General features: G+C 43.0%; 1 protein-coding gene across 2 annotated transcripts; it reads right to left on the bottom strand.

The window, feature by feature from the left end:
- Positions 1-352: 352 nt before the first annotated feature.
- On the bottom strand, positions 353-20,256 carry MANBAL (mannosidase beta like). 2 transcript variants are annotated; one of them, XM_084853952.1, is made up of 3 exons: positions 20,223-20,256; positions 13,312-13,505; positions 353-6,050 (listed from the first exon to the last, which is right to left on the bottom strand). In XM_084853952.1, the coding sequence occupies exons 2-3, from the start codon at positions 13,459-13,461 to the stop codon at positions 5,943-5,945; spliced, it is 258 nt and encodes an 85-aa protein (XP_084710078.1). In that variant the 5' UTR covers positions 13,462-13,505; positions 20,223-20,256; the 3' UTR covers positions 353-5,942. The 2 variants fall into 2 exon arrangements, with proteins under 2 accessions (XP_084710078.1, XP_084710079.1); XM_084853953.1 differs by lacking the exon at positions 20,223-20,256 and adding an exon at positions 16,811-16,861.
- Between the last annotated feature and the right edge of the window lie 2,474 nt (positions 20,257-22,730).

Below are 22,730 nucleotides of genomic sequence, written 5' to 3'. Positions count from 1 at the left end.
GCCCAGGGAAACAATGGCTGTGAACAGTGCCATTGTTTGAGGGGGAACATTTTGTTCCCCTCAAAAGCACAGTGCTTACAGGTCAACACTGGGTGCAACTCTACTTAAAAAGGCACTGCTGATTTGCAATTTAGTCTTGAATACAGCCAAGTGCAAGCCATTGAAATGTACTGTGAAACTTGCCTCCCCCCACCCCCCTGGGCAGTCCCCAGGTTACCCTGAGCTGAAATGACACCACTGGAGATAAGGTGAGCCATTGGGGTTGCTCTCTGGTGCACAGACATCCGGACAGCACCTTCATATACACAATCCACTCTTGCTTCCTAAGAGAGATGTTGCTAGGCATGTAAAATATTTGGGGCCCAAACCCATAAGACAGAAATCTGCATATGTTAATTTATATCTATATAAGCAAATTTTGAAATAATTATGAGTTATTTACATTGCACAGGAGAGAAAGCCAGCCAATTAATTTCTCATTCAAATAATCTCAAATAAAATAAACGACAGAGTTAATTTGCACCATGCCACAGATCATCCCAAACCAATGGAAAAAGTCCCCACCCCCACCCCTAAACATAATTGCTGAGGAAGATTTTTGGGGGTGGAGGTTGAAGCATGTGGAGAGGGAAGAGTTAACCCCCCCCCCCCGCTTCAATTCCCCTTGAAAATGGCAATTAAGCTGAGAAACTTTCTATGGGCAGGCACCAATAGAGACCAAGGGCTGTGTGAAACAGATCTGGGGCCAGTGTCCCATGGTTCCCAGGCCTAGTGATGCCCCTGCTTCTGAACGTAACGTTTGTGTATGATGCTCAGAGTTTTTTGGATGGATATAAATTAATGAAATAATGAAATGGCACTCACTCCCCATCCCCTAAATTAGAACCATGTCCGTGCCAGTAGGATGTTCTTATTTCATGCATGTTTTCAGCTCCAGGATCTTGCCTCATTAGGAATAAAAGAGACAACAGAGAATCAGCCCCAAACCATCCATTCCCAATACGAGAAGAAATGGAGGCAGGCACCTGTCTGCTTCCAAACCAGTCCAAAGGCTTCTTTTTTGTTTCTCTTCTGTGCACAACTCTCTGCCCAAGTGCATCTGTGGCGGATAAAAAGGGAGCACATTGGCACATAAGTAAATGAGGTCTGAAAAAAGATTAATAAAGATTTAAGTGAACTGTGCCCACCAGGATTTTTTGGTCATGAGCTACTTCTCACTGGGCCTCAAGGGGGTTGTGCCACCAGTTCAGGAGTTGCATAAAAGACACATTGTTAACATAATCACTTTCACTCAAAGGGACAATAAATGCATAATGGGTCATAATGAAGGGGGGGGCGATTTGCAGTGATGTGTACCATTGCAAAGGCAGGTGGGGAAAAGCCCAACCCGCAAGTGTTATTTTCCTGTGAACATGATGCACCGGCATCCTAGCTTCTTCTTGTTGAGTGGGAGAAAACTGAATCCAGGAGAGGAAATTTGCTGCACAAATCTGGGGCACTGTCCATTGGGAACTTCCAAAGTAGGCCTACCGAAAAAGAATGGGAAAGAATGCAAGAGCACAATGGTGCTCTCAAGGAGCATTTTTAATTATTTCTCCCTCCTCTTAGAGTAGAATCATCCCACGGGAAATAAAAGTCAGTTTAGTCTTGCTATTATTTATTTCCCTTCTCGGCAAAGATAGGAGGGTGGGTAAGGTGGATGGGTAAGCTGCGCTGTGGAGAAGGAAAATGAGGTTACCAAATACTTAAAACAATTAGCCTATCCCAACATGTTGCTCTCCAGATGTGTTGGACTACAGCTTACATCATCACCAGACAGCATGCCCAAAGGTCATGCTGGCAGGGGATTAAAAAAAAAAAATCACATTTTTATCTCACCATCTTTTCTCTTGCAAGGAACCCAAGGCGACTCGCATGGTTCTCCTCCTCTCCATTTTATCCTCACAACAACCCTGCAAGGTAGGTTGAGAGTCTGTGATGGGCCCAAAGTCACCCAGTAAGCTTTATGGTTGAGTGGGGACTAGAACCTGGATCTCCCGAGTCCCAGACAAACAGTCTAAACACTACACCACACCAACTCTCAGGTTGAGGAAAGCTGCAACAATGGTCTTCGAAATGCTAGATGCCTCCACAGCATACAGCCCATAAAGCAGTAGGTAGGTAGGGGTTATCCGAAGTAGAGCTTGACTATGGAATCCATTGTGGATATTATGTATGCTTTATTAGCCACTTTGAGTATTTTTGTTGAAGCAAAAAGGCAGGATAAGAATGTTTTAAAATAAAAGTTTTAAGTTCCAGGGCTGCAGAAGTTAAATAATGATTAAGGAAGTGTGACTTTAAGGACACGTAGACCGCCTTCCCCTCACCCTTGGCTAACTTGGCCAGCCCTAGTTCTAATTAGGAGGGTTTGCAGGTTTCTGATGCATGACCTCTAAGCAGGTATGAATGTTGGATCCTCACTGTTTAGAGAAGGGCTAAGCAGACGAGCCTGTTAACTCAAGCCAATTTCCCCTGCCCTGTTTATTACATGTCCACTATTGAATTTAAAATTATGGATACATTGCTGTTCATAAACTGCAGCACATGACAGAGGCGGTCCACTGCTGGTACAGCATGTGCATTCTCAAGATAGCCATACATTTGCCAGACCCCTTTCTCTCTCCTTCACCTCAACTGCCTGTGCAAAGGTGCAGGCACAGCAATAGGGGGAATGGGGAGATCTGTGCACACAACTCCCACGTCCCCATGCAGCTCTCCCTCTTATGATACAGCTTATGCTTGCTTGGGGGGTTAACTAGTTTTCACTGAGCAGAAGGTGGGAGGACTGGATAGGGTATGCACAGCCCTCCCCATTCCACCTAAGAGCTTATTGCCTTACTTCATGCCTTATAATGTAGACTTATAGCAAGCGCATGGACTGTTTCACAGATCTAATGTTTATGGACTTACTGGGATATTCCAGTACTTGTGTTTTTACACTGAAGTTTGCTCTGAACCTGAGGATCTTACCCATTATGTTTTAAGATACCCTTGTATAACAATCTTTGGAAGCGGTTTCGTGTACCTCTAAATAAAAATTTATCTTAGCAGAACCCATTGCATGCTATTTTTTATTTGCCAATTTATATGGGTAAATATGTGACCTTGCCCATAGCTTTCTTTGCTATCGCCATTAAGGAAATTAGGAAAAAGGGTTTGGCAGCGATAGATGTTAATTGTGCAGGGAATGACTTTAGTTGATAAGATTTTGTTTTTGCCACTACTGGTGATGAGTGGTAGTGACAATTCTAAAATGTTGTACTTTATATGTTGCATCAGTATTTTTAAACATTTAAAATATTGTTTAATAATTTTAAAAACTTCTATTTTATCCTGTATTGTTTATGTATTTTTATTGCTTGTTATTGTACATTTGTTGCAAAGGCCTTTGGATAAAAGCAATAAATATGACTGACTGCATGCACACAGCGTTTATGAGCGTGTGGGGGGAGAAATAGGGCTCTATTGAGCCCACAGGAATCTTCTGTATAGACTGGATTCATGAATACATTATGCTAATTCTATGCTAATGTCATGAAAACTTTGAAGGGCAGCGGAACTAGGGGTCAATGGGAAAAGGCTGCCATTTCAGACAGATAGGCTATCTCCCCCATCAGTTTTATAGTACTTAGGCTAGCAAAAGGAGAAGGGGACAGCAGAGGATGAGATGGCTAGACAGCATCACCGATGCAATGAATATGAACTTGAGCACACTCCGGGAGAGAGCGCAGGACAGGAAGGCCTGGCGTGCTATGGTCCATGGGGTCACGAAGAGTCGGACATGACTTAATGACTGAACAACAACAAGGCTGTAGAATATTAGCAGAAAGGTAGAATATCCAAAAATATGTTGCAGTTTTTGCAAGACGAGATGCAAGGAGAGATGGCTCTAGAGAGCCAATGTGTGATATGACCCCATTTAATAATGAAGAATGGCTAAACCTGCTTCCAGCACTTCCTCAGGAACAGCAACAACAAGTGTTATTCACCTGAACCTGCTGCCGAGGAATATTAAGCATACCAGAAGGCCACTGACCCATTACAAATGACTGTCCTCTATAATGTGCAGTAGGGAACCTTTGGCAACTTATCTTTATCACCAGAGTAGATGATTCATTCTTGCTGGGCTAGAAGTCAGGTCTTCATTTGATCTTTACATGATGGAACAGAGTACAGGAGGGTCTAAATGCACAATAACAAACTCTAATCTAGGGAAGGTCAAGCAGGTTCTCACTGAATTCAGAAAGGCCAATGCTGGAAGGAAAGACAAAAGCCCTGCAGCAGTCATCTGTTTTCATAAGTACTTAACTGGATTCCTAGTATCTTCCCAGAATAGTACAAGAATGAAATGGTCACCTGTACTGAAATGATCAAAGAGGCAATAAATACAAAAGGCTCATCATTCTTTTTTAGTACATTACTGGGGAGAGGACAAAAATGGGGCCAAAAACATGAAGGTGGCATCTAACTTGTGTCTCTCAACCCACATCAAATGCACCTTGGAATGATCATATCTCAGTTTCGCTCTAGATCTGCCCTTCAGGCTTTCCTGAATGCTGTGACTCTGGAGTCAAATTGACAGATATCTTACCTTTCTGAGATGGTTACATTTGACATGGGTCTTTGAGAACGTGAAACAGGGTATAAATGTAATAAATAAAATGTCACTTGAGACATGAGGGGTTCTTTAATGCAAAAAGCAGCCCGCTACGTGTATGTTTATAGACAGGGGAGGCTAACCACAGTGGATTTCATGCTTTGCTATTAAGAAAAACATGTGAGGCCTGCAACAAAATGCTGCAGTGTGGACTGCTCCTGTTCTGGGTTCCAGCCAGGCGACCCAAACCTTAGTGAGCTGGTTTTGGGGTGGGTTGGGGTGTTTGCTCCTTTACGGTTTTCTTTCTAAACATTTTTCTCTCTGCTTCTGCAAACCTTGGGGCCCCTGCCTCCAAATATGCTAATACTCTGACTTGTTTCTCAGCGGCCCCGCTTTGGCCACCATCATAACTCAGCACGAGTTCACTGTTAGAGAGAGTGATGAAGGCCATGGTACTTAACAGAATGGAATCTTATAGATTAGACAAAGACCTAGGAGTGTCCTACCGTTGCTCCTACTGCGCATTTCATTTGTATGCAAATACTTATCTTCCACTGAGTTCATTTAAGTCTACCTGGACCTTAAAAAAAAGAAAAGAGTGCCCAAATTCATTTCAAGGCATAGGGAAGAATTATTACTTATGTAATTTAGCACAAACAGTAGGGCAGCCTTCCCCAAACTGGTGCCTTCCAAGCTTGTTGGATCTGCATGGCCATTAGCCATGATGACTGGGGATGATGGGAGTTGTTGGAGGCCACCAGGTTGGGGAAGGCTGCAGCAGAGGAAGACAGTTAAGCTGCCAGAGAACAGTCCTATCCAAGGAAAGCTAAATGCAAGATCATTATCAGTCTTTTAAAAACAAGTAAAAACAATACTTAGGTTATAAAATCAGGCATATTAGGCACGTCAGCAACATACAAATTAAGAAGCTGCAGTGCTTGATCATGGGAAAAAAAACGGAAAAAGGCATTTTGAGGGGCCACACCTATGGTCCAATAGCCTTTCATGGGAGCTACAGCTCACATCTCAAACACCAAAAGGAGGTGGCCTGCTCTCTCCCGACCCCAGTAACCAGTAAGATGTTCCATCCTAAGTAGAGAAATTCAGTAAACCTTACAGGTATTTACAACAAATCAGATGAAACAATAATCCTCAAGCCATTTTAGGAAGTAGTTCCTCCTGACCAGAAATAAGACTAAGCACAGCTTTATCAGAAGTCTTTTGTTTTTCACCCATCTTGTCTTCACCCATCAAAGCTTGATGGCTGCTGTAACTTTGTCCTGAAAATGTTCATCATGCAGCTGTTTTACCGTTTCTTCTTGGTTTCTTTCTTGGGCTTCTTGTTCACTGATGCAGTGGCAGCTTTGGGTTTCTTTACCGTTTCTGAACTTTTCATCTCAAAGCTTTCAGTATCCTATTAACAGTTTGTAAAGGGAAACCAAGTCAACATTGATTTTGTGCATATGTTCACAAGGTGATGGCAGGAGAAAACGTTATTTAATTTATTATTTATTTATTAGATTGTATATAGGCTGACCATACATACCATTTTAAATGGGACAGTACCATTTTTTTCATATTTCCTGACTGTCCCGTCGTTTTACTATAAATGTCAATTTTGTCCTGTTTTTAATTTTTTGTAAAAAACTGAATGCGTTTATCATAAGGCTCTATGCTAATCAATGTGTGCAGTAAAACTACTAGTGTGACGAAAGAGGAAGTTCCATTTAATTTATCCAGTCAGGGCCAGACTTCTTGAGCTAGCAACGATCAGACGCCGCCCCCTTGCTTGTCTGCAGTGGCAGGGAATTCAAGAGGCAGTCGCTAAGCCCCATTCATCATGTGGGAGCCAGGAGGGTGAGTCTTACTGTTATTTCTACCATCATTCCGCCCATAGAGATTCTTTCTGCCCTACATTCAGTTTGATTCGGACTTTTCAGACTCATATTTCAGTTCAACAGGCTGTTAGCTATTTTTTTTATTACAGCGGAACTCTCTGGTGGGACATTAGCATATACCGGCTTGTGATAGCAGTCGGGCTGTTCATTCCTTTTTTTCTTTTTGGTGTATGTTTATGATTTTTTGCAGTCTGGCCACTGCAGTCCTGCATTAGAGTGTTCAGTGTTGTATGCCATACAGATTTGTTTACTGCTCATGTGATATTTTATAAGTATTTTATATATGTATATTTATGAGAGTTTTTTGTGTGTATATGCAATAAATTAATGTTATTCATTTGCGCCCCTTTCCATGTTCTTTTGACGTGAGTTTAGCTTGTTTTTCATGAATACGGAATATTACATAACCCCGTCCCGTTTTTGCCATCCCAATATCCCGTTTTTGTCTCATGGAAATATGGTCAGTCTAATTATATACAACCCAACTGGGAAGTGTCCTTGGAGTGGTTTATAATAATAAAACCAAAAAAGAACAAAATTACCAAAAATAAATAAAATACAACAACACAAGTATCAAAATAATACATTATTAAACATTTAAAAAAGTATTGAGCAGTCAGCAGTAAAAATAATAAAGCAAAAAGTATTGAGCAGTCAGCAGTAAATAATAAAGTTTACATGTCATAGTGGCAAATCGTAGGTTATTTAACCCATGATTTGTGGGGATGCGCATTGTGTGTATGAGCCACTTCCAGTTTTCATAAATAGCCCATGAACACCCTGTTTGTAGGTTGTTAGCATGATGTCTGAACCTGGACATTCTGGGCTGTTTATGGGTTAAACAACTCAAAGTGAATCTACAAGTTGTTGTTCGGGAGCCGTTTTTAAAATCAAATGTATATTCTAGCCATTCTGTGCTTTACATTCACATTAATTAGATAGGAAATGCAAAAACTGCTTACACAGACGGATCTGGTACATACAGGGTGGCCCAAAAGTAGGTATACAGTTGTTTAGAATGTTGATGTGAGGGGGAGAGAATGTGTGAGTAGAAGATGTGTGGGTGGAGTCAGAATGACGGTTGGGAAGAGTGAGTGACAGGGAGTGACAGTTAAATCTGTTAAGTGCAGAGAGTGAGGGGAGTGAGGCCCTTAAGTAGGTATACAGTTGTTTAGTTTTTTATTGATATTGTGAATGATGGCAGCAAACTTGAGTCAAGAACAAAGAAAGTGGATTCTAAAGCAGTACTAGAAGACTGAAAATTCTCTCCCCCTCTCATCAACATTCTAAACAACTGCATACTTACTTTTGGGCCACCCTGTATATAAGTGGAAGTGAGTCACATACTGAGCACCGAGGCTTACTTCTAAGAAAGTGGGTATAGGATTGCAGCCTTAGTGGAAATTTTAAAATGCAGACTTTTTCGGAATAGGCGTACTTGTTACTGCGGATCTGTAATGTGGGTAGGTAGAAAAAAGATGGAGGGAAAAGGCAGAGAACAGCAAGGACAGGAAGAGGGCTAACTGCCAGCAGCTAGCAAAGGATGCAGAAAAAGAGAAGCTAAAGGCCACGCTAAAGCCATGGGTTTTAAGGAGGGAATTTGGTAAGGAGATTCTGTGAAGGATAGAAATGGAAGCTGTGCCAAACAGAGAAAGAAAGAGAATGGGGAAGCAAAGACAGTAGAGAAATGGTGACGGGGCTGGTAACAGGTGATCTCTAGTTAAACTAATATCTCAGGTGGTGTGGGTTCGCACATGCCTAGAACACACTAAAAAACCTATGGGTTGGATCTAGATGAAGGGTGTAATCCTATGCATGTTTAGACAGAAAAAAGGCCTACAACTCTCAGCTTCCCCCCAACCAGCATGCTGGGAATTGTAGGACTTTTTTCTGTCTAAGCATGTATAGGATTGCGCCCCAAGTTAGTTGGACTTAGTTCCCATTGGAATCATGAGACAAGTTAGTCATGACTTCAGCCCAAGTGGTTTCAATGGGAACTAAGTTCAACTAAGTGTGGACCCAACCCTATATTTTTGCTCTTTTGTCATTATTTGCATAGAAGCACACGCATAAGGGGTCTTCCATGGTGAAAGCTTCAAGAGGATTAGCTCTGTTAGTCTGTTGTAGCAAAAACTAGACTATCACACATAAAAGCTAAGGCCACAATAAACCCGTTGAGTCTTTAAGGTGTCACGGGACTTTTTGTTGCAAAAACGTAATAGCTTGATGTGTTTGACTTGAAACGAGCCCCCTGCATGTGTGCCTGTACATAGAATAGAGAATAACATGTCTAAGGGGGAAAATCAATATGGTAAGTGAATCAGAAGTCTACCCTTAGCGTAGTGACTCCGTGCGGGTTTCAGTGCACAGGTACTTCAAAAGACCTGGTTGCTCAGTCTACAAAAGCAAAATAGCACAAACCTAACATTTAATTTGGAAGTGCAACTCAAGAGAATAACTTCAGATTTATTCCCCTGACATTAAACACACACACACTCACACACACACCCCATGACCCCAGTCTAATTTTTAATCCTGGAAAATTTGATGAGTATACATTTTTCCCATTGGGCCACTGTTTCACTGTCATCTGTGAGGGATAACTGCAGAAAATATTTCTTCCATGGGAATCAAAGTCTGATCATCTTGTTTAAAATAAAAATAACGAGGAAAGGAAAGGAATCCCACACATGCAAAGGAGGAGAGCCAGGCTTCAGGAAGAAGCTGCGCGTGCGCGCGCGCGCACACACACACACACACACACACACACACAGAGCTTCCCCTCATTAAGCAAGCTTTGGTATAAATATTTTTTAGGCTTCTAGATATGCTCAAAAGCCATGTGTGCCAACTGGAAAAGGCCATACAGAAAAATGGCAGAGAGATTCATGCTAATTTCAAGCTTCTAAGAAAGTAGTTTAAATTTTTAAAAGTGGGGGAGAACAGCTGACAGTATCTTTACTGTGAGCTTGGCTTGAATCTCTCGTTACAGGGTTATTGTAATTCATGTTCATGCGGCCTTCCAAGAAAAGAGACTTGGCTTGCTTCCCAAAGGATGTGATTCACCCACAGGAAGCTGGCCAAAAGAGCTTCAGCCCTCTAGGGACAGGGAGTAATAGGCATTTATTATTCAGGGACTCAAAGATTCACAGCTACGGCAAGGAATTCACTGCTGCCTTCTAACGTTCAGTCCAAGGCAAGTCTTCAAAGGAAGATTCCCCTTCATACATGGGGGCTGCTTGGAATAAGAAACGGACTGATGCAGGTGGAGTCACTGCCCTAACGAAGCAGCATCCAAGCTTCCTTATTAGCTTGTAAATCAGAATCGATTTTAAATCATAAACAAAAGTGCACGGCAAATGGTGATATGGCTGCTTTTGCCCAGGAGGTACATTGCAACACAACTATCAGTCAAGTGGTCTGATCTTTCCATACTCTAGTGATATTAAGGAAACAAGACTAGTGTATTAAAACAATATAAAGGACAACTATACCTATGGAACAGTTGGTGCATCATGAAGGCTGCAATACTACTGAACACAGCTCGGCTTATTTCCAAGGGGATGCACGTAGGAATGCGCTGCCTTTTCACAAATAATATGTGGCAAACTCTTGACAAGCAGCTACAGTCACTCCTGGTCCCTATTGTGTGTGCATATATTTTAATGTAGTTTATCAGCTTTCTTTCTTACCTTTTCAAGTGTACACTTATGCATAGGTGTATAAGGTAAAAAGAAAAAGAAAAAAGGTTAACACGTCCATCATTACACTGAGCTGAAATACTGTAGGATGCAAGCTTCTAGCCCTTCCTAAGTAAGTTTTCCTTCCACAAGAGTAACATAGAAAACCAACCTCCTCTGCATAGTCATCTAGGAAGCACAAGTGGCTCATATTATTAGTGTTGTGACACTATACTTTAAAGGCAGAGGATTCTGGCATTGTTAAGTACAGGTCTAATCCAGTGGAATTCAGCTGGTGATCCTCTTCTTTTGTGCAGCCTGTTGACTCTTGTTAGAATCTCAAGAATTTCAGCATTTGTTAAAAATAAAATAAAATCTACCCCTCATGGTTGTAGAGATTAGATTGAATACATAACAAAGTCTTCTCAGCATCAAACAAGTTGCCTTGAACCTAACTGAACCTGGTAATCTCTGCATTCCTAGAATGTATACTGCAAGAAAAGAATGCTGAATTCTTTCAGACCAATGCATACATTTTTTCCTCCCTGTGTAAATGGTTTGTGATGCAGTTATGTAATAAGCCGACCCACACATCATATTATTCAATCAGGTGGCCTGCTGACCCAACCATATACAGTTAACTAACCATGATGAAAGTAGGCTTTGGGTGTGTGGAGGACAAGGCTGGAGGATAACTAAGGAAAAGGGTGATTCCTGTGTAAAGGTGTGGAACCCAACTTTAAGTCATTTTGAAGATAGCTGTGTTGCAGTTTTTCATATTGCTTTACTGTGAGGCAACCTCTAGGTCAGTGATGGGGTACTGTAGCCTTCCAAATGTTACTGGACACCAACTACCATCAGCCCCAGCCAGCATGGCCAATGGTCAGGAGTTGCAGTCCAACAACATCTGGAGGTCCACAGGTTTCCCATCCTGCCCTAGACCTAAGATGGAGGACAAACATATGCCATGTGACAGTTAGGTACTGGAAAGTTGATTTTTAGTCTACCTTCAGAAGATGAAACAGCCTTCATTCAAAAGAAAAGCTGTTTCGAATGTCACCACAAATAAGGTCCACAGCTGAGTTACTGACATATTCCCCAAACTTTGGGCAAAGCCAATGCTACATCTATGCTTTGGAAACACCAGGTGCAAGGCAGAAAAGTTTAGTCATGTCAAAATCATCGATACCGGGGATAAGATTGACCATCAGCAGACTGGAAAAAGAGGCCTTCACCTCTATTTTTAGGAAAAGGTTGTTGGTGGTTACAGATAGAACTGCAGATGTGTCACCAAACCCACAAAATTAGCCTCAGCCTGTTAGGGTAACTCCATATTCAAAGTCTGAATCCTTAATTTGCTGTTTTACCTATTAAAAGAGTGGAGTAGAGAATGGGTAGTCACTTCTGAACCAACCAAAGGTGACCAGAATGCCATCAGCACCAGCTGTACATTGCAGTAATGATGAACAACCTTGGCCAGGAATATATATTATCTCTAATCTAGCCAGAAACTGCGCAAGTCTTACTGATCCAACTTATTAAGTTGGGTTTTTCTAGTCTATGAGTAAGCTTGTTTTTTCTAAGATGAGATCTCTTCTTTTATTTTACTCATATTTCTTTCCGCTTCACTGTGGCTGTTAAGTTTTATCTTATTCATAAAGTTTTTTTTTTATGCTATTCCGCAACTTCTCGTTTTATTTTTAAACCAATCACTTCATGTTTTAAGCTACAGTAGTCTGCTCATTTAGGAAATATATGGTAAAGCATGTAAAGGTATCTAATCAGCAGATTCCAATCAGCAGTTTCTGGCCCCTTAACAAACGTACGTGTGAAGACACGCATCATTCTGGGAAAAACGTGTATGTTGGGAAACAGGGGCACAGTCTGAACCCAAAGGGAAAAGATAGTGATGGCTCACAGGCACCTCAGTCTAACACCTCTTTTGGGCCAAGAAGCAGTTCCAACTGTGGCTTCTGTCAGGCTAGGAGTAAAATGCCCGTATGGTAACTGGGCTCCCAGCTACACAACAACCTGGCAAAGAGGTGAAGCTACACAGAAATTGCTGGGGCATTGCAAATTTATATTAAAAAATTCTGTCTAAAGGCAGTTGTGTGAGAGGGAAGCTGAGCTGTGTACTAAAGCCTCACCCATTTTGATTACCCCCCAGTACTGCATATGAGGGTTACAAGACAGTGGTGGGGAACCTCCGACCTGTGAGCTTCATTCCGCTTGCCAGGCCATGAAGGAGATCTCTTCCTCCAGCACAAGACCACTTGCATTACTATTTGTGCATGGAGAAAGGGGGAGCCTATTTCTCAGTGTACAGAGAGGGAAAGCGGGGGGGCTGAAGCATGGAGTGAGGGAAGACTCCAATCCTGAAGACTGTATTAGCATCAGAACAGGAACCAGGCAGCAGATACAACAGTGGAAACAAGCCTTACAAGACAGAAGTGGAAATAGAATGAGAGAGAAGGGAGAAACAAAAAAGGGGGAGATAGACAGAACGAGAGAGAAGGAGAGAAAGAGAAAGAAGGGAAAGAGTTCCCCTTGCTTTGAGCATGCTCAGTTTAGCTTTGGCCATGCTCACCTCTAGTACATGGCCCCTGGAGAGTTATGCAGAAACGCATGCAGCTCTTGGGCTGAAAAATGTACCTCACCTCCATCATCACCCCGGCTTTAAGAGAAAAACTGAGATTGCCAGGATGCCAAATCGAAATCCTGAGCTGGATGAACCTATAAATCCACAAAATACACGTACAGAGTCCTGGCTATTGGCATGGTCCCTGCCATGAGAGCCCTTTGAAACGATGGGAAGGCAATACATGATCCTCAAGCTGTATCTGGCTTACCATGATCATTCCTCAAGCCCACAGGATCCTGTGGATTAGTCATTCTGGCGAAAATGTTTTCCCGGGGAAAAACCCTTGGCAGCCAAAGTACAGCCCACGGGTCACATGGTATCTACCTGCATTCTACCTATAAGGAAGAAATGGCAGCCTGATACTTGCAAGAAAGTGAGGTAGCAACTTCATAACAAGATTTAGCATCATTCCCACTAGAAGCATCCCTGTATCTTTTCATAAATATAACTGCTTACCATTTTATGTGACTTTGGAATGGGAAGGATTATGGCCAATATACAGATGAGCTGGAAAATGGCACCAAAGAAGAGGCCATAGTGTAGGACATTCTCCATGAACGTAGGCTCTGGGATTTCAGGGGGTGAGAAGTCCAGCTCAGCAGCCATGGCAGAAATCCCCTCCAACTATTTCAGATTTGATCAATTTATTTCTGCAATGAAAGAGGCAACACTTCTACTATAATATATATATATTTCATAAAGTCATGATGACCATTTCGAAACTTCAGCTGGCACAAAATGCTGCTGCAGAAGTTATGACTGGTTCCAGATATTTGGAGCATTTTACTCCACTGTCAACCTTCATAGCTACCAGTTTATTTATGGGAGCAATTCAAAGTGGTAGTTATCTCCTTTAAAGCCCTAAATGGCTCAGGACTGGGACAGCTAAAGGACTATCCCCTCTGCCCCACATGAATCTGCCCATCCACTGAGTTCGTGAGGCCTTTCTGGGGCTCCTGCCACCTTCAGAGGTATGGTCGGTGGAGATGCAACACCAGGGATACAGACTGCCCTGCCCTGGGAGATTAATTCTAATGGATTAGAGCAGCAGTGCAGAACCTCAGGCCTGGGAGACAAAACCAGCCCCCCTGGGTTCCTCAGACAGCCATGTCCCTTCCCTTGGCCCCATCCCCTTTCCCTGCAACTACTGATCACTGGGTGGTTTCTGGGCATTTCTGCAATTCTTTCCCCTTCCAAAAGGCTGAAATGGCTCTCCTAAGGCTTAGCTACTGGCAGTAACAGCTTTAAGCAATAAGGTGCTGGTATTTTTTGCAATTTGGTCCCACCCCTTTTGCCTTCAGCCTCACCCACCTATGGAATGCAGCCCTCATCCCCCAAAAGCTTCTCTGAAATGGGATTTGGCCCTCGGGCTGAAAGAGGTGCAACACCCCAGTGCAGAATGTGTTTATTGTTTATTTGATGCGACTTGCCCTGACTTCCTTGTAAATGGAAAGGTGGGGTTGAAATCTCTTATTCATTAATTACTATAGAGCCTTCTATATTTTCAGGTTCAGAAGCCAAGCAACAGATATGTCTCTTGCAGCCCAAAGACCAAGACACCTTGAAATAAACAATGACCTGGACTACTATTCAGAAGTATGATGGAAAGCAAAACACAAGTATTGCATTCCCCCAAAACAGGATGGCCAGCTGGCAGCCCTGATTTCAGGGTGGTTTCATGTGAACATCTGCAGAGCAGAGACCGCTTAAGAACCAATCATATGGAAGCTCTAACCACAAAGAAAGCTGATCATCTGTTCCATCTGTAGCTTGTCTCACCATAATGCATTATTGGTTATTAATTTTGTAGTGCTTAGTTCGAGAACTGTGCAAGGAAAAACTTGGGCTCAATTGTGTGGTTTGGAAATGTTTCTCCTACTACACTTCACAATGAAAAGAGAAGAAAAACTGAGTTTAAATCCTCTTTAAAACAAAAGCCAGTACGTTATTCGCTCTTTCTCAAGCACAATGGTATGTGCTTGTAAACAGGGGCTAAATATGATACGCATAAAGGGCTCAAGTCCAGTTGAATGTGAGTGCAACGTCCATGTGCAAAGAAGTCCCACAGGGCTCAATCTTGTTTTTCCTGTCTTGCCCTCCCCAACCGAACAAGAAAGCATGGCTGTGCACTGAAGCAGCCGGGGGGGGGGGGGGGCATTGTAGACCAGGGGGGCGCAGAAGGTAGATCTTCAGATACTTTAGACTTCATTTCCCAGCATTCCTGACAGGGGCTTTTGAGAGTTGAAGTCCAAAACTCTGGAGACCTACCTTCTGCCCATCCCTGTTGTAGGCAATGAGAGATCAACAAACATCTCTCATATCTTCAGCAAACCCTACCTCCACACACACAGTCATGTTGCTTGTTCTTGTTTGGGGAGAGGGGAAGATGGGGAAAATCGACTCTATCAAGCCTTGTGGGAGTCCTCAGCACTCAGGCTCTCTGCATATACTCAGCTGGACCAAACCCATAGGAAACAATCCACTCCATAGATAGGCACACCAAAATGGTACAGAACTGCACCTAATTCTCTGCTGGTCTGTGGTCAGGTCTAAATTTATGTCACCTAAATACCAGGCACAGGTCTGGGGTTTAAATGAAAGCCAGTTATTAACATAAACAGCCAGTTGCTTTTGCAGGTAGTTAAATCAAGGTGATTTAACTCATTAAGGAAAAGGCTGATCTAAATCATTTTTTCCAATTAGCACACCATACATTTCTTAAACAACTATGCATACCAATTGGCTAATTGAACTGCTGAAACATATTAATGTACAACTAAACAAGGCAATTATACTATATAGCAGCTATATTTCTTCCCAGTGTTGTGGGTTGTTTCAGCTCTGCTCCTTCTCCTACACTGCATAATTCTCCAGCCTTGCTCCAATCCAAGTTCTACCTTAGAAACACAAAAGTCCTGTTTGGATAATGCCCTCACACATGTATACCCAATGCGTGGATGGGGAAGCAGGGCCATGCCTGCCTTTACACAGAAAAGCAGCATTTACCTTATGTTGCAATCCTATAGACACAAAGGGCAGTATCCAACATGTGCAGCCAGCCCTGCCAATTCTGTTCCACAAGTGGCACCCACTGTTGTGGAATGGCGATTTAGTGCTTCTGAGGACAACCCAAAATGAGTGGAAATGCTTGTTTTGGAATGGGGCGGGCCAGCTGAGCTCACAGAAGGGAGTTCCAATGATAATCTCCACACGTTTTGGGGCTTGCCCTGAAGCACTAAATCTTCATATCGGTTGCACAATAGAATCAGCGGGACTGATGGGCAGCATTGGATATGGCCCTTACCAAGGAGTAAGTCCCACTGAACTCAATTAGACTTACTTCTGAGTAGACATGTATTGCACTGATTGATTGAGGGTCATTGATTCTGTTAAGAAATCATAAGTGTAGTTTTAACATAGCTGAATTCAGATTTAATCTTAAACAGGGTTTTTTTTAAAGAGGCCCTTACAATACTTAAAAAATAACTCCATTTAATTTTTTAAAAAGCCACTTAAAAATGGCTTCCCTTTTAAAAATCACTGATTTTTAGCCGCCCTTGTTTTTTTCTTTGTGAGGGAAAGGAGAAAAAAAAAACCCTTTTTCTTGTTGCTATTGTTGGGAGCCAGAAATCCTTGTGGATCTACTGCAAATCACCCCCAGATCTATCTGTAGATCTGGATTTATTTTCTGCCCATCTCTGGCTTACATTACCAAAATACAGGAACAATTAAAATACACAGAATAACACACATTTAACAATAAAAATCTAGTCACTTGATGGAGATAAAAGAAGCAAAGCCAAATTAAAAGGCCTGGAAAAATAAAACTATAGTTTCCTGATGCTGGAATGACATTACGGATGACGTTAGGTGAGCCTCTCAGAAAGAGCATTTCAAAGTCAGGGCGCCACTACTGAAAAGATCCTTTCCCCAGCAACCACCTGCCACACCTCACCTGGCAGGGGGCTTTCAGAAAAAAGCTTCAGATGAAGATCTTAGGGTCTGGTTAGGAACACGTGGAGACAGGAAATCCTTCAGGTCAGGGGTGGGCAACTTGTGGTTCTCCAGATGTCTTACTGCAATTCTCATCAGCCCCCACCAGCATAGCAAATGGTGAGGACTCATCCGAGTTGCAGTCCAACATCATCTGGGGGGCCACCCCTGCTTTAGGTGATGTGGCAAAGGCAGGGCACCCAACCAGAACTTTAATACACTAAATAAAAATAAATACCGGCCTAAGTTAAACACCTAGGTCTAAAAAAAAAGTCAGCTAGTTGATTAAAGGCACAATCCTATGCATGTTTAGATGGAAAAAAAGTCCTACAACTCTTAGCATTCCCTAGCCAGCATAACATCAGATGGTTGACTGTAGAATGGTGGGAGTTGCAAGACATTTTTCAGTCTAAACATGCATAGGATTGTACCCTAAATAAAGTATGGGTACAGTATCAAATTGGAATTTAACTGGAAAAATACTTACATTATTACTTGTTCCGCCTCTGCTTACTCCTATTATATTTTTTATTATTATTGTTTAAAATATTTCTTGGCCACCTTTCAGAGCAGAAGCCCTCCCAAGGCAGTGTACAACAATATATAATAAAAACCAATTAGGCAATAAAAGCAGTAAAAACACAATAAAAACAGCAACAGCAGAAAGCCTTCTAAAAAAACATCAGATAAGCAGAATTTACAGCAGACAACTGCAGCTACAACCTAGTCCGATAACACACAATCAGGCAAAGGCTAGAGTAAAGTAGTAAGTATGCAGGGCCTCTTAAAAGCCTGCAATGATGGGGTATGGCTGACCTCCTGATGGCAATTTGTTCCAGAGGTGTGGGGCCACTGCCAAAAAGGCTATCTTTCATGTGGATGCTAGCCTAACTACTCTCACAGGTGGGGAAATGAGAAAGGCCTCTCTTGATGATCTAGTGCAGGCAGGCTGATATCCGTGAAGGTGGTCCTTCAAGTAATTTGGTCTCAAACCATTTAAGGCTTTAAAGGTCAAAATCAGCACTTTAAATTGGACCCAGAAATCCATCACAGTAACCAGTCTAGCTGATGCAGTATAGGCATTATGTGATCAAATTGAACCACCCCAACAAACAGTGAGCCAGCTGCATTCTGCAACAGCTGAAATTTCTAGTCTGTCTTCAAAGGCAGCCCCCACACATTACAGTAGTCCACCCTGGACATCACTAGTGCACGGATAACTGAGGCAAGGTCTGTCCTCTCCAGTTAGGGCTGCAGCTGGCATACCAGTCTAAGCTGGTAAAATGCACTCCTGGACACCGCAGCTGGCATACCAGTCTAAGCTGGTAAAATGCACTCCTGGACACCGCAGCCACCTGGACTTCACCAGTTAGCACACAGTCCAGGAGGACTTCTAGACTACGCACTTGGTCTTTTAGGGGTAGCGCAACCTCATCTAAGACCAACTGCAACCCTCCATCCAGAGTTTCCCAACCCACAGTACCTCCATCTTTTCTGGATTAAGTCTGGACTAATTTAATCCTTCCATTAACTATACAGTCTCTCTGCCCTCTCGACACACACCAAAAGTAGCAGAGATTTGGATAGCTTTTGGTTTTTACAGCTGCTTTGCTACCCAAATCCTGAATTCCTGTTCAGGATGAGACCAGTAATCTGAGATCTATCTGGTGCTTGAAATGGAAGAAAAAAATAAGCACAGTAAAGGGCTCCAGTTTACTAGCAAAGCACATACTTTGCATGTAGAAGTTCTAAGGTGAAATCCTTGGCATCTCCGGTTAAAAAAAGGCTCAGGTTAGGTAGCAGGTGATTTGAAGGACCTCTTCCTAAGACTCTAAAGCAGGGATAGGTAAGCTAGTGCCCTCCAGATGCTTTGGACGACAACTCCTATAATCCCTGACCAGCTGGTTGTAGTTTATGGGAGTCGTAATCCGAAACCACATTACCCACCTCTGCTCTAGAGACCTGCTGCCAGTCAAAGTAAAAAATATTGGGCTAAATAGAAAAATAGCCTGAGCTGCTACAAGGTAGCCTTGCTTTCTGATTCCTATGGAATTTGGACGGTTTCATTTCAAATTAGGCCATGCTCAATTACACCCACTGAAAACCAGTAGGATGTTTCTTGGGTTCACTTGACTTTTTAAATGTTTCAGTCTATGGAGACAGATGTTATCTGTGATTTGATGGTGGGGTGGGGGGGAGCAGTGGAAATCCCTTATAAAAACCATGCACATTCAAGAGGATCTATTTTTCATTTAATAGTTCTGACATCTTTGTTCTTCCCAGTTTGAGAAGTGGGATGGCTTCCCACCTACTGCAAGCCCTGGATCTATTTGCTATCAAAACTTCAAGTTGAAAACACTATTGTTCAAAATACCTTCACTGGTCCCATGAACCAGGGTCAGGCAACTTGTGGCCTTCCTGAACCAGGGTCAGGCAACCTGTGGAACTCCCAGCATTCCTGACCATTGGCTATGCTGGCCCAGGCTGATGGGAACTGAAGTCCAAAACATCTGGAGGGCACCAGGGTGGGGAAAGTGAAATTCTAGAGTACTGATTTACCTTATGAAAATACAAGAAGTGGGGGGAGAACATGCACTTAAATTTATCACATGACAACTTTCATTTACATGCAGGGGTGAGCAACTTGTAGATCAAAATATCTGGAGGGCCACAACTCCCATAATCCTTCATTGGCTATGCTAGCTAGGGAGGATGGGAGTGTAGGCCAAAACATCTGGAGGACCACACATTGCTGAGCCCTAACATAAATGTTCCATGAAAATTTTTTTAGGGTGCAATCCCATGAATGTTTAGACAGAAAAAAGTCCTACAACTCCCAGCATACTAGGAGCTGCAGGACTTTTTTCTTTCTTTCTGTCTAAACATGCATAGGATTACGCCCTTAATATCTTGCACATACCTCTTCGTGAAGTAACACATTAGCTCCATCCCCCATTTCCAGAGATTACTTCTTTTTTTAATGCTGAACTCACCCCCCTTCCCCAAAGTACCATTCCCTGACCTACATTCTTTCTCAGCCTTCTGGGAAAGAACTAGACTAATTGCTAGTGAGCAGGCAAAGCGTTATTTTTAAGGCAGTTAGGAGAAAGAGAACGGAAGGAGGGGTAATAAGACGCCTGAAGACTATCTTTAACAAGTGCTGGGCAAATATGGGGTTTTCTGCACGTTTTGCGCCGCGATGCACGCAGAGGCTGGTCTCCTAAATAGAAAACAGCAGAAAAGGTTCACTTTCCTCTATCAAAACAAGGCTGGGGCTGGGTGTTGCCGCCCGTTCCCGCCCAGAAGAGAATTTCAGGTGCCGGAGCGGGGGGGCATTATCGCCCAACCCGCTGCTCTGCCCCAACCCCACTCACCTCTTACCCCCGGCCAAAGCCACACCTCGTCCCCAGGAAGCGCTTCTGATCCGCCAGGAAGCGCTTCCTCCGCCTCCAACTCCCCTAGCAACCGCCAGTAGCGAAGCGTTGTTAGGGAGGCCCCGCCTCCCGTTCATGCCCAGGGTTGCTAGCTTATGTGGTGCGAAGGTTAGGGCGCCTCGAGCCCAGCGCCTCTGAGCAAGTGCAGAGTGCCTCCGCTCTCCCCAACCCCTCGTTTTCGGGAATTGCATCGTTTGATCTTTTCCCCGGCCATGAAAATATGTAGGCTCCAAACTTCTGGACAGTCACAAGCGTGACTGCCTTTGAAACCAGTGGAACTTGTATGCGTGCAAACTACAGCCCTACTACTTTGTCGATTAAAGTCGCAATCCTATGCAGGTTTAGACAGACAAAAAGCCCTACAACTCCCAGTATTCTCCCGCCGGCATGGCTGGCTGGGGAATGCTGGGAGTTGCAGGACTTCTTATTCTGTCTAAACCTGCATAGGATTGCGCCCTACACTTATTTCTGCAATGTGCTTTATTAGAACCATCCAAAATCTGTTTTCCCCTAATACTTTTATTAGGCCAGCCAAAAGGTCACAGAAAAATAGTGCAAGCTTTCAAAATCCCCAGGTCTCTTCTTCAGGCAAGATGCTATACAAGGCAGATGGGGGAGGGGATGGAGAAAAAAAGTGAACAGATGGGAAGTCACACTTCCTCCTTCCACATCCCCCACCCCACCCCCGATTTGTATACCATCTTGCCTGAAGAAGAGATCTGGGGATCTGGAAAGCTTCCACAATTGTTCTGGTGATGATTTGGTTGGCTTAATAAATGTATTACAGCAACATGGATTTTGTAGTTTTTCTTATGGTCATCACAGCTACCTTTCCTTTTAAAAAATAAAATTCATAAACCTGGAGCCATGAACAAAACCAATCACAAATCTAGGGGTGGGGGTTGGAATCAGATCTCTTTGAAAAGCCAACTCAGCAGCCATTAACTATGTTTCTTGTTGCTGCCATATATCACCTGCCTCTGCTGGTCCAGTAAGGAAAGCCATCTGTACATATTATATTGGTTTTCATGTAGTATACTGCTGTAAAATCTAACATGATGAGGGGCAGTAAATTAATGTTTTAAATAAATAAATATGAATCCAGAAATGTGGAGGATTAAAAAAAAATCTAGAAAAGCACAGAGACTTTGGCATATTTTGAAACAAGGATAAATGCTTTTTTGGCATGGCATGTGGCAAATCTAGAAATACCTAGGGCTTCAGCTAACCTAGAAATTGGTCAAGAGTCAGCCTTTTCGTCTTCTGTATTTGCCTGGCAGACTTTTTTTTTTTTTTTAAGTAACTCCTCTATTTACATATCCGGGGTCGTTATGGTCCACATTTCACCCCTGAGACGAGCACACAAGCACACACACATGCACACACACACACACACACACTATGCTGTGTAGTGATGCCACCTAGGTCACAGAGTCATAGACCTGGAAGGGACTTTGGAGATCAACTAGTCCAGCTGCAGCATCCTTGACAGATGGCAGTCCAGCCTCTGCTTATATACTTTTAGAGACAGCGAATCCACCACCACTTGAGGCAGTCTATTCTACAAAACATGTTCGACAAAACACAATTTTAAATTCACAATCTCTAAATGGTACAATAGGGTGGCATTCGGGCACTGGGCAGTTCTGGGGATCATTTGGGAGCCAGGGTGGGAAGCAGCCTTTGGAAGTGGCAGGAGGACATCCTGGAGAGCATCTGGAAGAAACAGGATGGAAAAGGGAAGAGATAGGTGACATTGGCGTTTGGGCCTGGTGCAACTGGGGTTGAGGTGTTGTGTCTAATGCAAAGTCTTGGGGAGATCATGATGTCACACAACAACTTTGTGAACACATTAAAAGCAAGGTTACAATGAGTGCTGTGCACAAATGATCTCTTGAAATTCTCCACCTATCTGTGGGCGGAGGCACTGGGAGGTCAATTTCCCCAAATTTCTCCAGTGGGAGGAGGAATTCTCCAACAGTTTCTCACAGGTTGGGTTCACCACTGGCAGGGGTTGGAGCACAGCTTCTTTCCTTTTTCCTATGGGTTTTTGGGGTTTTTGCACTGCCACTGCAAGTTTTTGTGAACCGCCCAGAGAGCTTCGGCTATTGGGCGGTATAGAAATAAATAAATAAATAAATAAATAAATAAATAAAACAGCAGCAACTGTGTAGGCAGCTTGGCCCCCGTTTTCATTCTCCACAATACTCCATACCTAGCATTGTTCCAGGGCATTGTGTGTGGGTGTGGGTGAGAACCCCATCAAAAATGAAGAAGAATATGTGGGGAAATTCTTCAAAATGGCCTTTTATTTTGAGTGGGGCAAGAAAAGAAAAACCTCAGGACATTTCTGAAAAAAAATGTCTTCTGAGAAATTTTGGCTTAGCTCTAGTTGTCATTCTCTAGGGTTCAGCACCTTCCCCAGGATGTACCGAATGAATAAAATTT

Source organism: Heloderma suspectum, chromosome 4 (assembly GCF_057233095.1).
Source record: "Heloderma suspectum isolate Gila_16-S chromosome 4, 16-S_ref, whole genome shotgun sequence".
Classification (NCBI taxonomy): Eukaryota; Metazoa; Chordata; class Lepidosauria; order Squamata; family Helodermatidae; genus Heloderma; species Heloderma suspectum.
Note: the sequence above shows the minus strand (reverse complement) of the source record. Positions and strands in the feature narration are given on the sequence as shown.